The 15593-nt window shown below is 42.0% G+C and overlaps 1 protein-coding gene across 1 annotated transcript in view; it reads left to right on the forward strand.

The window, feature by feature from the left end:
• Window positions 1–12769: 12769 nt before the first annotated feature.
• syne3 (spectrin repeat containing, nuclear envelope family member 3) overlaps window positions 12770–15593 on the forward strand; it is a 39594-nt gene continuing 36770 nt past the window's right edge. Inside the window, exons 1-2 of the mRNA XM_084381951.1 lie at window positions 12770–12896; window positions 15405–15562. Of these exons, the coding sequence (XP_084238077.1) occupies window positions 15419–15562 (144 nt within the window). The 5' untranslated portion in view covers window positions 12770–12896; window positions 15405–15418. The remainder of the gene's footprint in view (window positions 12897–15404; window positions 15563–15593) is intronic.

Raw genomic sequence — 15593 nt, forward strand, 5'->3', positions numbered from 1 at the left:
GTTTGTTGTGTTTGATCTCAAAGTGAATCAAAGTGGTAACACAGCTCCACACTATGGTTCTTCTTCTGTGAATTCATACCAGCGTGTGCATTCAGAAGTGAAGATGCTTGGTAGTGAGCAGGTGTCACTGCCCTCCTGATGCTCGTGTTATAGCTTACATTGCAAATTCACATTTTCTTCATCATTACTAGTGAAAAGCTGGAACACGTGACTGGGCTCTTACTGTTGGAAACATAATAGCAAAGACAGAAAACTGATTATTTTGTAACTACCCCCTTGAGGGGCTGATAGCATTGTGTTGGCTACGACTAAAGGAAAATGCCAAGGCAAACTCACCATTGTTCTAAGAATAGTAATAGATACTCATGTATGTACTATCATGGACAAGAGTTCAAAACAGAAAATATCCACTATTCATTCATCCATCCATCCATCCATCCATCCAGCGACATCATATCATCCATCACCTGTGAGGGTCTGACGTGGAGGACAACAGGCTCATCCTGTCCATGCGTATCAACCAGCAGAAGGATCAGTTAGGTCACAGCATTTAACTGATGCCGTTAACGTGCATTCAGGATTTGTTGTGTATTAAAAGATTTATTCTCAGCCGTACTGAATAAACAACTAACCATAATCAATGACTGAATAAACAGTCAGTTCATTCATTTATTCCCTTTGGCGATGCACTGCCACCGATAATCAGATCCCTTCCAGCAGCCTCAAACGATCTGAAAACAAAGTCGATCAGCATTAAGGTCCAAACAGATAACAGCTACAGTACCGACCTCTTCCAGTGTCGTAGGTGTCATGTTTTCTGAAACGCCATGTTTTTTTAAATGTTGTGTTTTCTTTAATGTTGTTGTGTCAAGAATATTGTATGTTTCATTTATTTCTATTCATCAATCAATCAGCTACTTACCCTCTGCAGGGTAAAGAAGACCCAACAGGCCCGTGGAGGACTCAGGGCCACTGAAGGTCAAAAACATCAGTTCAATCCAGGAAAGTAACTAAAGGACAGGCGCTACAAATTGTCAGATTATTCCTGTAAATTGTAAGGTAGCATACATTTTCTGGAGTGATGTGCACAGTTCTTTCTGACCCCCTAAAAATATATACATGCTGTATATATTTAATGTATTCATTTATTAGAGTGACATTTGAAACATACTGATCATGCTAAAGAAGATATTGTAACAATGTCAAGTCTTTAGAAGCTTTTTTTTAAAAATCCATTGATTTTGTATATTAGTGTAGCCATTTATGGATCAACTCAACTGTAAAATGTTTGCTTTTCACAGTGAGGCTTTATTAATATGTACTGTATAAAATGCACAGTAAAAAAATGTATAGAACTGTTCTGGAAGCAGACATGAAGAAACGTGAAGCTGAGATGTTGTTGAAGTGTTTTGTGGGCTGATCACTGTAACACTGAGGGTTGTTACTGACATTAAAGAATGTTTCATGTATTTATCAGGGCATATTCAGTGTGGTTATGATGAGCTAAGTATGCATTTGATTTAGAAACATTTAAAACTCATTTTTTGGTCCACGGGGTACCAAACTCAAACAACATTTATTATGGCAGCAGGGATTCCTCTGAGGGCAATGATGCTATACATCACAAGTCAGAGGTTGATGGTTCTGAGTCAGTATAGACAACATGGAAGCCTGCAGCAAACAGATGTATCTGAACTTCACAAACACCTACAGCAGCTGCTGTAACACTTTAACACAGAGAGGTGAGGAGTGGGCTCAGTCTACATGCTCCCAAAGACTGGGTGGTTCTCTGTGATTGGTGCCCTTTAAGTCCCCCAGACTAACTTCAAGGTTTTTCAAATTAAGTAATCTCACAAAATGCTTTTTAATCCCCTTAATTAATTCATGTGTGTTTACAATGTACTGCAAAAGAAATTAAAATATTAATTGTATTTCTTAGAAAAATGGGTCGTGTTTCTTTATAATACAAGCCTTTTCAAATGTCCCCATTGACCATCATCACTTTTGCATTGATTATTACAGAAATAAAAATCTAAAATAACACCAAATAGTTGGTGTTTCTACAGTCCTGTGTCTGCCTATTTTAACTTGAAATATAGTTTTTTTTTTGTAAAAGCAAATATTGCAGTATTTACACGTCCCCCAGTTTGTGTTCAACCCCATAACATGACCAGGGGGGTATTCCAGAAAGGAGGTTCAACAAACTCTGAGTCTATCCATGAACTCCGAGTTGACTTACCCTGTGAAGTGAAACTCTGAGTTTTCAGTTCCAGAACAGCTGATCTGAGTCAGGTAAGTCGACTCTGAGTATGTTAACTCTGAGTTGAGCTCGTGCCTGACGACTAGTAAAAAGCCATCATCAATGGAGCTCCGATACTGTGATTCACCATGGCAACAGGGGAGAAAACAGGAAGCAGACATTTTCTGGGAAAAAAAAAAAAAAAAAACAACACGGCTGCGGCCGTAAAATCACTGACAGAGTTTTAGATGCGGTCGTCTTTTCATTTGGAATTTAACATCAGTTTCTTTCATATTAGCCTTTGGGGAAGTGGTTGAATGTTGTTCAGTGTTTTATTTTAGGCTATTTTATTTCATTTAAATCGGCTGAAAATGAAATAGCCTAGGCCTACCTATAAAAACAGTCTCACGGTGGCTCCTCCTCCTTCTTGCTGCTGAAGGTGATTGATTAACCTGCGAAGTGATTAAAAAAACAAAAAAACAAAACAAAAAAACGCAGAGGATGGTTCAGATCTGAGAGCACGTCAGCGATGACGTGTAGCCTGATATTCGCTGTGCGGCCGGAGAATATAAATGACGGACTGATGAGGAGCGGTCTACTGTTCGGTCCAGTCCTCGTCAGGGAGCGAGAGCTCATCTAAATTAATCTAAATTCTCCTCCTGGTGTAAAACTATGTGAATTATTTCTGCTTCAACATGATCGGACTGAAGGAAAGGACAGCCGCTGTCAGACAGCTCCGTCAGACTCAGGGTTTCTTCAGGTGAACCTGCCAGTGAGCAGGTTATGTTCACAGAGTCAGTTACCGCGGTAACAGACCCAGAGTTTAAGTTATCTCTCTTTCTGGAACTGAAAACTCAGAGTTTCTCTCATCTCAGGGTTAACAAACTCAGAGTTTTCACAAAACCCGCTTTCTGGAATGCCCCCCAGCAGTGCACTTTGGATCTTGTCACCAGCTACACTCCATACAGGGGTTCTGTATGTGGGTGGGAACCAAGAACCAACCTGCTTCAGCACGATATCCCAATCGAAGAACAAAAGTCCGGCAGCTATATGGGAACACCTGAAGCCTGTGCTGGACTACCTGCAAGCGACACACCTAGAAGTCTCTGTGATACACTTTTTCAGTGACGGGCCTTGAACCCAGTATAAACAAAAGGGGATTTTTCTTTTCCTTTTTAGCTCTGAGCTGGAGAAAAGAGGCTTCAGGTTGTTGGAATTGTTTTTTTTAGGCCAATGATGGTGAGGGGGCTCCTGATGGTGTTGGAGCAGTCTTGAAGAGGACTGCAGACATGCTTGTAAGCAGAGACCAGGACATCCCAGATGCACATGGACTCTTCAAGGCCCTGGTGGAGACCAACAAAACCGTGAAGTTGTTTTTTGTGACTCAGAAGCAGTGGAGCGTGAATATGAGAGAATGCCATCAAACAATCCAGCAGTCCCATCAACAGTGAAGCTACATCAGATGGTTACCCCTGCTGCAGGAGAGAGAGTCTATCAGGATGTCAGCTGTAAATGGATTACAGGTGCTTCAACACAGAGCGCTTCAGCTTTAACAGAAAGTTTCTAAATGCTGTACCACAGAAGGAGACACAAGTCCAGAAGGGAGATCCAGAGGTGCTCGGGCAGTGATGCATGATCGATATGATGAAGGTAAGTATCTAGGAATTATCCGTGCTACAGATCAGACCATGTTTAATTAAAATGTCTGAACCGGGTTGGACCAAACAGCTTCTTCTGGCCTGCTCGTGAGGACGTACTGTGGTATTGTTTTGATGATGTGCTTGAGCTCATCCGGCCTTGAAGCCTGTGAAACTGCAACATTTAGAAATACAAAAACAAGTGTGGGCCAGGCTTTATGGATGAATACATGATGAAGCACTCGTAGAGTTCAGTGTTCAGCATTCGTATTGATCTAGTTTCCTCCACAGGAAACAATCTGAAGTATATATTTGTTTTTGTTTTCCATATTAAAAAAATCAGCATGCAAAACACTTCAAAACCACCCTTAACAATCGAAAGCACTGTCAAAGTAGGTAAAACTGTAATGCAAGCAATTTCCCCTCGGGGATCAATAAAGTATTTCTGAAAATGAATGGCATCCGATCTACAAAAATACACATATGATGGCTCGACCAACACAAGGCCCAACACCTCCTCGGGAAAGAGTTCAGGAGACGCTGCCCAGGCCTCGCCCACACTCGCAGAGAGGATGACCATGGACATCGCATCAGTCAAAGATGATATCCTCTCCTCCTTAAGAGAGGACATATCCTCTGTAATAAGAGAAGAGCTGAAGAATGCTATGAGGGGTCGAGTTCAAGTCTGAACAAGTGAGTCTTGAGTCTGTTGCGGAAGATAGCGAGTGACTCTGCTTAGTTCATAAATAAATGTGCAATTACCATGGTTACTGAGATGTTACGGTACAGATGTTGTTCTCTTTTTGTAATGTTTTACTGTGAGGTTCTGTAGGAGCCTGATTGGCTAACTGATGATAGTTGTTCTGCTTGGTTTTATATTCAAGCAAAGACAAGCACTCTCAAAGACTGTTCACACCACTGCCTGTTCTGACCTGCAGCCAGGGACCTTGTCCCAAAAGACTGATCGGACACTAATGTTGGTTGAGTCCAAGTTTTTTCCAACTTTCTGTCCAGTTCTTTCTGTGCAGATCCCTTTGTGCCCCAGGGATCCTACTGTAATAATGAGTTGTCATGTTCAACCCCATCACATTGGGCCTCATTCACCAATATCTTCTTAAGAATCTTCTTAGATTCTTACTTAAGTTGTTCTTAAGAGGTTCCTTAAGAAAACCCTACTTCAGATTCATCAACGTGTTCGTAAGCCTCAGAATTGTTCGCAGCTGTTCTTACATTAATGAATGCCAGCTCCTCATAAGTTGAGAGCGTGTGCAAGGTGAGTCTAATTAACATAGGATTAGCATAGGTAACCGCCCATTAATGCCCATAAAATCAAAGCCATACATCCTCACGCTGTAGTGGCTGAGGGGACAGGACACAGCAGGCCATGATTATCCTACAGACCTGTAATGGTGTGGGAGAGTCATAAGTTAAGATGCAAGGTGTTTGAATAAACGAGACCTTAGTCTAAGCAGATTTTATAATAAAATAAAATATAAAATGATGGCATGATTTCCAATTTACTTGATTAATGTTAAATCATTGGCACATTTAATTTATTTTAAAATTTAAAATTCTCTGTAAATTACCAAAAATATGAAATGAATAAATAAATAAATATGACAGAATTATCACTGTAATATTGTATTTTATTGAACTGCACAAGAGAAGAAAACACAACCATGTCAACATGTCGGCACTGAAATGTGCGTAAGAGTACTCCTGAGTGTTCGTAGGATTTGTTCTTACCTAAGAATAAATCCTGGATAAGAAAAAATTCATGAATGCCACAATCTTCGTAAAATCTTCGTGGGACTTAAGAACAAATTTGTTCATAAGAACGGTTCATGAATGAGGCCCATTGTGTTCTATCCTGTTACATGACAGATTTTTATGGATATACTGTTAACAAAGATACAAGTGTAATTTATTGTTGTTCAGTGGTGTGTACAATGTGTAGGGTAATCACTGTAATATAAAATAATTACCAAATTCTTATTTTAATGCATATTTTTATTATGCCATGGTCTCATAGAGTAGTGATGACAGGCTTTGGTGGTCAAACAGTGTGGATCATAAAATCATATTTCTAATTAGAATAAGTGATTTGAAACAAGGGACATATAAATGATAAGAAAGTAAAAGGATTTCTTACGCATCTTTTCAGATCAGACTCAAACTGGCTACAGGTTGTCCGTGATGGGATTTTTGAGAGAAATGATTTCAATCCTGAGGTGGGAAATTATTTTTTTCTTGAATGTTAAACAACCTCTTTATTAGATGAAAAATTAAATTTTTGAGGGTTGGTAAAGCCCAAAAAGCAGAGCTCTCAGAGAATCACCTGACTTTGATCAGGCACAAATCAGCTGAGTTGAAATGAAAATGACAACTACATCATTGTTACAACACATTTCACAACAGAAACACTACAGAAAGTCAAAAGTGATGAAAAGCTACAAAGAGAATTGTTCACTGCAGTGATGTCACGTGTGTTTATGTCGGTGAAGTGGAACTGGCGGGATCCTGTCCAAGTTTCTGACTTGGATTTTAGATTGGGATGACTGATGGAACGGTCGAGTGCATGTGAATGAATTATGAACTACAGCCTTTGTTATTTGGATCCATAGTGTCTAATGAAAGACTCACAAGCTTGATCAAACCCACCTTTAAGACTGCTCTCAGTTGTTAATAATAACAGCAGTGAGAACTCACAGAACTATGAGAGAACTTTAAAGAGTGCAGGGAGAAGCTCACTCAGCAGGAGACAAAACGCTGCAGGATTGTCCAATCATGTGTTGAAGTCTCGGCCTCGAGAGCCACTGAGGCACAACAATGCCACCCTGACACAAGAAGTGTGATGCTGCTTTACATTAGGACACCGCGGTGCTTCTGACAGCTCCCCAAATGTGGAACTGCAGAAAGACAAAACATGGTGCTCATGAATATGTATCACCTGAATACACTTGCCCTGGAAATAGAAGTGCTTGTGGACGAGCTGAATATAAATACCAGACAGCTTCCAGTGTAACCAAGAACATCTAGCGTGAAGTCAGTGGAAATTCATCACTTATCTGTTGAGGTAACTTGTTGTAGGAATCATCAAGCTAACATCTGGAGCAAAGCTCAAGATGGTGTGACCAGTAGTTGTTGAGATATGTATGTTTGTAATAACATACATTACATGTTACCGCCTGATATTTGCAGTTTCTGTACATCCTCCTAACAGACAGCAGGTCTGTAAGCCCTGTCTGAGACCCAGCTGCTACTTATTCATTCTTCGGTAGTTCAAAGCTCACAAATCACTACAGAAGACTGTATTAAATACAGACCGAGCTTCGGAAAAGTGAAGCCAATGTGGAAGTGTCTGAAGTCTGCATTCTTTCTAATGCCCAGCAGGGGGCAACTCCACTGGTTTCAAAAATAAGTCTGATTGCATGTAGGTTTATGAGAAAAAGACCCCACTGCTCACATGATTTATGACCTCAGTAAAGGGTTTCCTAATGAGTTTATGGACTCAGTGTCTACTTTAATGTCTCCTTCACTACAGAGTGATGTACAGTAGAATAGATGATAGAACAGGGGATGATTTAGGGCATGGTGTACCTCATGATTGACAGGTCACTACCATAGCGTGTCTCCGAGTTCACAGTCAGATCCAATCAGGTAATCCTCCCCAGCTCCGTCCTCAAGATGGTGACGGTCATAATGCCAAACTTCAAACTGGCAGGGTGACGTCACAGCAGGTTTACACTTGGTAAGAACTGAGGAACTGAGGAGCAGCTTTATCCAAACTGCTGCTGCTTATAAGGTTCAAGGTTTTTTTATTAGTCGTCTCACAAACCAGGTTGCAAAACAAAATGTATTTTAAGTTCCTTTATGCTACATAGAATCAATACTACACAAAACTATTTTACGGAGTTGAGTGTTGAGGATGATTTCAGGAGTCTCACAATCTGAGGAGTGAAGCTGCTCTGTAGTCTGAGGAGTGAAGCTGCTCTGTAGTCTCAGGAGTGAAGCTGCTCTGTAGTCTGAGGAGTGAAGCTGCTCTGTAGTCTGGTGGTACAGCAGCAGATAGTTCTGTATCTGTTGTCAGATGGCAGCAGGGTGAACACACTGTGGCTGGTTGGGTGTTGTCCTTTAGTATCTTTGGGCTCTGTGCAGACATCTCACTTCTCTGATGTCACTGATGCTCTGTAGAAGGTACCAGTGATGTTCTGGTGGTTTGGATCACCCGCTGTAGAGCCGTCCTGTCCTGGACCATGATGAACCAGGCCAACCATGCAAGTTACAGGTTGAGAAAAATATCATATATCATGTGATAAAAACATCTACATTTATATGTTCTTTGGTGAGTATGCTGCCATATTCACAGTGAACTTGGACTTTCCGGTAGTTCCACTCCAGAATGTAATCTGCTGTGTTGACAGCTAGAATGATTTATTTTTCATTGTGGCTGCAGATTGAGTCTAAATCAATTTAATTACAGCCTCTGAAACATCGATAACAAGCCTGTTTACATATTTTTCTTGTTGTCAAGAAAAGACCATACAACTATGTGTAAGTGTGTGTCTCTGTGTCTCTGTGTCATCCCACCTTAATGAGTAAATCTAACAACACAACATAATTATGTTTTAGTTTAAAAAAAAAAGTCCAGTCATTTCCTGAAGCAGCTGGTCACTCAACACTCAGACACTGTGCAGTTGTTGGGCTGCAGTTCTGTTCAACGGTGGATCCACATGTGGTACTGCAGGTAGTGTGTGTGTGTGTTCATGGTATAAAGGAGAAGGTCACCACATGCAACAGCCCGGCTCACTGATGTGTTTTAATAGTTTTCGGACAACAATGGAGTTCTACGACGCAGAGAAGGAAGATGTATCAGCCAAGATACATTGTTGTTGGTTTGGATCCTGATATTTGTTCATTAAAGATCCAACCAGTCTCTAGACTCGCCCTATTACTGCTGAGACATGAGCCCTTGAAAAGAAGTTGGACTGGGTTGTGTCTCTGCAGCCCTGCAGGGTTTATTGTGCCTCCTGCTGAATCTCTGACTGCTGCCTGGATTCATTAAGAATTGCCTGAAGGAGCAGAGCCCATCCACACACTGCAAAATAATATTAATGCAAGAAATGCTCCTGAAAGTTCTGGTTAAGAAGCAAATGGATTGATGGATTAAAATAAATGTATGAAAGGACTGCTAAGGTTGTCAGGGATGTAATTTCTACCGGGGACATGGAGACATATCACCCACATATTTCTGAAGTCCTGCTTCTGTCCTCCACAAGGTCACAAATTAATGTATCTGTCCAAGGAGCAGCTTAAACTGGATGAGACAGAGAGGGACTGATGAGACTGATACGCCTTCCTTATGGTAACATTTATAATCAACAGATAATGATGTCCATTTTCATGACAGTGTCACTGAGCCCTGACCTTCCAGTGAATCACATGCCCAGCCCTCAGCACAGCAACATTACCAAAGTCATTCACCATGAAACAGTAACCTAATAACACAGGAAGTTACAGACACAGTGACCAAACCACTTGGATCTGCACCAGGCTAACTACACAGGCTTGCTGTGATCTTGAGTTATTAGTCAGCTCAAAGTGAGGAAACAGTGAGTCAACAGCAGCAGCTAACATTAAAGTCCACTGTGTCGGATTTAGTGGAATTTAGCAGCAGAAATTAAATACAATATTGGAATATAGCATTCAGAATTATGCTTTTATTATTGTATTATCACCTCAAACTAAGACTCATTGTGTAGATTGTGTCATGTTCTTACAGAAGGGACAAACCAGATACTGGCTCTGTGGACGGCCTTTTGTGTCTTTAGCAGCCACAGCAGAGGGCGCTGGGATGAGGGGTATTCACCACTAGATGTCACTAAGTCCTGGACACTGGACCTTTAACTGGTTCATCTGAATTTCTTAATCAGAATTTTTCAAAAAAGAAAGATACAAAACTCAGTGAGGAGCAAAGAGGCAATCTTCCTCTGTGGCTGCTCCGACCAAACGGAGCTACTCAACACAGCTAACACAGCTAACACTAGCTAACGCTGGCTCTTCAGCTGGATGCTGAGTGATGATCAAAGCTCACAACCCCACCAAGCTAACTGTGTAGGTAACATGTGCATGTTGAGCTGACTAAAGCAAAGAGGTTTGTTTACTTTTTATTTACAGCAGGAGCTACAAATAATCAGTTTTTCACCTTACAACGAGCCCTTCACGTCTGCAGAGGCAGTGGGTCGCCTTTGTAGATCCACCATGTTGCATGTTGACCAACACATCTCTTTCTTCAGTTACAGAGACCATGTTTAATAACAATTATAATATTGTTATATAAAGCACATTATCTATAATTATCAGGCTTATATCAAAGAGATGAAATGTGACTTTACGTAGAGCATAATACATTTTACATACAGTAACTGATAGTTATTCTGATCACTGACACAGCATCTGATTCTTCTGTTAATTCAGCCAGACTCCGTTGTGCTGCAGGGAGGGAGGATGTCACCATGAACACTGAGGCACATGTGGATTTAGTTACAGGCAGGTGATCTCTCAGGTTGAAAAGAAAGTCTTCTCTCCTTCATCTTTTCTCTCTCACAGTCTCTCTTTGCTCCTGTAGTTTCAAAGTCCCTTTCAATATCGTAGCTGTGGTCAATAATGGATCAAAACTCAGTGCCCAGAGCACCGACACAACCTGGAGCACAAGTGAAAACTCCACTTAGGAGACTTTGAAAAGGCAAAAACTGTTATCTCTTATGAAATAGTCCATTGTTTTATATACAGCGTTAAAAAACACACAATTTCAAAGTGTTGCATATTTTAAAGTCACTGAGGATGATTGAGCACTAATTTATGATACACTCTCTGCATGACATAATACTAACACAATAATAACCATTTTTTAAATGATTCAAGAGTGAAGTTAAACAGAACTACAATAAATCTAAACTAGCTAAAGCTAAGCTGAAACTGCGGCGCAGCAGACTTTTCTATTCAGTTCCATCTTGATCTGAAATAAACCTGAACTTGGCTGCATGCCAGCTGCTATTTGAATAAGTTGTCTGTTTGGACGGTTTGTGATTTCCATATATAGAAAAGGAAGGAGACGAGTGTGGCTGTGATGAGAAGGAGGCCAGTCACATGTTGGGAGAGACAAAGATAAGATAACAGTTCCTGCAGATACACAACTTACCGGTTCTCTCTCTTCACATTCGCTGCTTTTGAGACACAAGTTTGATTAAACTGACTTGTCTGAAAGGATAAATAAACCCGTATCACAAAAGCATTTTTTCCTCCAGTGGCGACAGCAGCAAATTGTTTTTAACTGCCAGCAGTTGGTGAAACATTTGCTCCACATGAGTCATAGACTGTCTGCCAGAGAAAGAGTCCCTATCTGAAAGCTGTTGACAGGGTGTTCCTTAGATTTTCCAGATTAACAGGGACACTCACTCTGGAAACAGATGTTGCTGATTTCCAAAGGACATCTTTCGATGTTGCACCATTAATTAATGGGGCCATTTTTTATTTTTTATTTTTTTTTAATTTGTGTTTTTAATGATTGAAGTCTCCAGCTGCTTCAGTTGTTTATCAGAATGCTGCAACTGTTTTACTGTGAAGCTCCACAAATGTTTGTGGATGAAACTATCATCAGCACAGCATCAAGTAGATAATGACTGAATTTTCATCACTGGGTGAAATTATCCTTTAAATTCTAGTTACCTGCTTTGTAACAAGTAATTAAAAGTAACTTACTGTATAATGTAACTGAACTGGGCTGTAACTGGCTGCTAGTTTGTAGCCAAAGACTTGTGTGGGAATCCATCCTTCACTTGTTATCCACAATTCTGTGAATTTAATTAATTTAACATATTAACAAATGCCAGAAGTTTAACTATATGTTTACTATATTTATTTCAACGTGTACACCTAACTGATATGAGATCAAAGGTTACCCATGGTCATAGCATGTTTTAAATGGTTATTTAGTTATGTACAGTAACTTTTCATGAAATGTACTGTCAGTGAAACTAATGGGAAGTTCTGGTGGCCTGCATGGAGACTGGGTGGGACCTTCTTCCTGCCAATAGGAGCACAGTTGTGAGGCGCGCCCTGCAGTTTGAATCAGTGCTGTGGCTCCTGACAGCAGCTGCTCTGGATTTGTTCCTTCTGCTGGTTCAAGCTGGTCTGATGATGAGTTCACGTGCTGCTGGAAACACTGAACGCAATATGAATGGAACTTTGCATGAGTGAAGTATGAATTGAACAGTCAGAAATACCACATTCTGTCTGAGTTCAACTTAGATTTGAAAGAAATAAAAAATATCCATTTATGCAGCCTTTTAATAAATGACTGCACTTGAATAGAAAGCTGCTGTTTCCTCCCACGTTAGTGTCAACTTGTGTTGGTTGAAATATGATATGAATGAATATGTTCATAAGCAACTGTAATATCTATATTTTTCCCTTCTCTGGAGAGAGTTCAATACGGCAACATGCTTACAACATGAATGCATCATTTGGTTCACACGCACGCACACACATACACACACACACACACACACACACACACACACACACACACACACGTTAATATATATATATATATATATATATATATATATATAGCCTTAATAAATAAGCAGTTTTTTCAATCTTCGATTGCTTATTTTTAATTAAATGCCACAGATGCTCGTGTAGCCCAGAGTCTCTGGATATAATGATGATACAAATGATCTGTATGTTTATTATTAACAGATGTTGTTTATACTACAGATGGATAAGAACATAGTGTTAACCGTAAGTCGCATTGTGTTGGATTGTAGGGTAATACTGTAGTTTACAGGGAGTCAGTGAATGCAGCATGACGGCGGCCTCAGCTCAACTTCCTGCCTGTCTGCCATAAGTTGACAGTACATAACACCAGCAGGACTGGACGGGGCGGGACGGGACCGAACAGGACGGGACGGCGTTCACACTGACGGCGGCTCCTCACACCTGATGAACACAAAGCTGTAAGTGTTTTTATTCTCATTGAACCGGACCGGACCAATAGAGCTGCACCGTGTCTCAGCTAGCTGTACAGTAACAGGCCTACACGCAGACAGGATCAGCCTGTAGTGGGTCGAGCTTCTGACTGCTGGAGCCGTGATACCACAGTGAGCTGCGGATATTACAGTACTCTGCTCTGCTCTGTGTATGAGCGGAGATATTACCGCAAACCGGTCCGGTCGTGGCGTTCATCTTCAACTCTTCATCTTAAAGTTAGCGTAGTGTACAGGTGGTAACCCTAACCCCAGCACACTGAAGTTAGATGTGTATGTGGTGTATGAGAGTGTGTGAACTGACAACCAGTCCTGCAGCTGCACTTCTTACAGAATAACACACAGACCGTGAACGTCTCACCGCAGTCAGCGGGACGTGCAGGTGAAGTGGATTAAAGTTAATGCAGTTTACTTCACGAGCTGTCAGAGTCAGGGGGCGGGGCCTCACCGTGTATACTCCACAGTGTACCCAACCACTGTACCCAACCAGTGACCCCAACAGAACCAAGGCTGCTTCACTGTCTCCAACCAGTGACCCCAACAGAACCAAGGCTGCTACAGTGTCTCCAACCAGTGACCCCAACAGAACCAAGGCTGCTTCACTGTCTCCAACCAGTGACCCCAACAGAACCAAGGCTGCTACAGTGTCTCCAACCAGTGACCCCAACAGAACCAAGGCTGCTTCACTGTCTCCAACCAGTGACCCCAACAGAACCAAGGCTGCTACACTGTCTCCAACCAGTGACCCCAACAGAACCAAGGCTGCTTCACTGTCTCCAACCAGTGACCCCAACAGAACCAAGGCTGCTACAGTGTCTCCAACCAGTGACCCCAACAGAACCAAGGCTGCTACACTGTCTCCAACCAGTGACCCCAACAGAACCAAGGCTGCTACAGTGTCTCCAACCAGTGACCCCAACAGAACCAAGGCTGCTTCACTGTCTCCAACCAGTGACCCCAACAGAACGAAGGCTGCTTCACTGTCTCCAACCAGTGACCCCAACAGAACCAAGGCTGCTACACTGTCTCCAACCAGTGACCAAAACAGAACCGAGGCTGCTACACTGTATCCAACCAGTGACCAAAACAGAACCGAGGCTCCTACACTGTATCCAACCAGTGACCCAAACAGAACCGAGGCTGCTACACTGTCTCCAACCAGTGACCCAAACAGAACCGAGGCTGCTGCACTGTCTCCAACCAGTGACCCAAACAGAACCAAGGCTGCTGCACTGTCTCCAACCAGTGACCCCAACAGAACCAAGGCTGCTACACTGTCTCCAACCAGTGACCCCAACAGAACCAAGGCTGCTACACTGTCTGCAACCAGTGACTGTACCAGCACCGAGGCTACTGTGACACATCCTTACATTTGCCCTCTGTTCAAACAGCTCCATGATGTAACAGTAGTAGCATGTAGCGTACTGTTAATATGGCAGAGACATGAATAGTGACAGAGAGAAGGGAAGTACACGCTATAATTTAATAATAATTGCTACAGGTGCAGATTAGCTGTTGAGCTAACTCCAGCATATGTTTTTATAATGTCATTATGGATTCATGTGCTTTGTCTCGTCTAAACAAGTATAACAATAACATGAAACACATTTGGAGTATAAATTCCCCCTAAAGATGTCTTTTTTCCAGTATATTTAGTTGTCAGCTTTAAAATTTATTTTTCAGGCTTTAAAGAAAGGTTTCAAATGTTTTTGTTTGCTCTCACTTTGGGCAGAGTTCTGAATACGAGTCTGAGGCAAAACAAGCAGATATTGGGTAGAAGGAATGTTGTGGTGGGGAGAAATGAGTCACTCAGGAAAATGGCCCCTGCCGCCTGCAATTTGTTTTCCCTCAAAGAAAAGATGTGGTGCCTCTTTGTGCTGCTGCGGTGCCAGAACTCCTCCCTCACATCACACTGCACACTCTCCACCACCTCTGTCAGTTATGTTCTCTCAACGTTTCCCTCCCAGCTGCATCTCCTGAGGGCACAAACCGTTTCTGCAGTGTTGTACTGACTTTACTACAGTCGATGGAATTCCTGGAATTTAACCAGTACATGTTCTTGAGTATGCTCATAACGGAAAATTTCCTAAAGTATGAAATGCCTAAAGGAGGGGTACATTGTAATTAGTAGGTATGAGCAGTTCAGCAGTTAATGTTTTAAAAAAAATCAAAAATGAATGAAAAGTTTCTGTATGGAAACTGTTTCTTTCTCATCGGCTGGCCCTGTAATCTCTCCTGACCCCTGAGATTCATCTCAGCCCCTCTGGGTCCCTGACTGTCGGGTCAGGAAACACTGGAGTAGGTTGAAAGCACTGAACCACCCTAGCTGCGTCTGTGTTGTAGCTGTGTTGCACAGCAACTGCATGACGAGTCACAAGAGGTGTGTCTTCTGGTTTCCATCGTACAAACCACTTCTGTAAAAATGACGAACAGTTTGTGCCTGTTGATATGGACTCTGACCGCTGTTCCTCTTCTCAGGCCCAGGACCAGCCATGACACAGCAGGAGCAGCAGGAGTTCATGGAGAGCCTGGAGGTGGCCCTATCCTGGATGCGTGCCATTCAGGAGAGGCTGAGGGCCAACGACAACACCCAGGGGCCCCGTGATGCCCTCGAGGCTCGGCTCAAAGAAACAGAGGTGAGTTACTTCACTTCCTGTTTGACCCTTC

The sequence above is a fragment of the Pagrus pagrus genome (assembly GCF_965226575.1).
Source record: "Pagrus pagrus genome assembly, chromosome: 18".
Classification (NCBI taxonomy): domain Eukaryota; kingdom Metazoa; phylum Chordata; class Actinopteri; order Spariformes; family Sparidae; genus Pagrus; species Pagrus pagrus.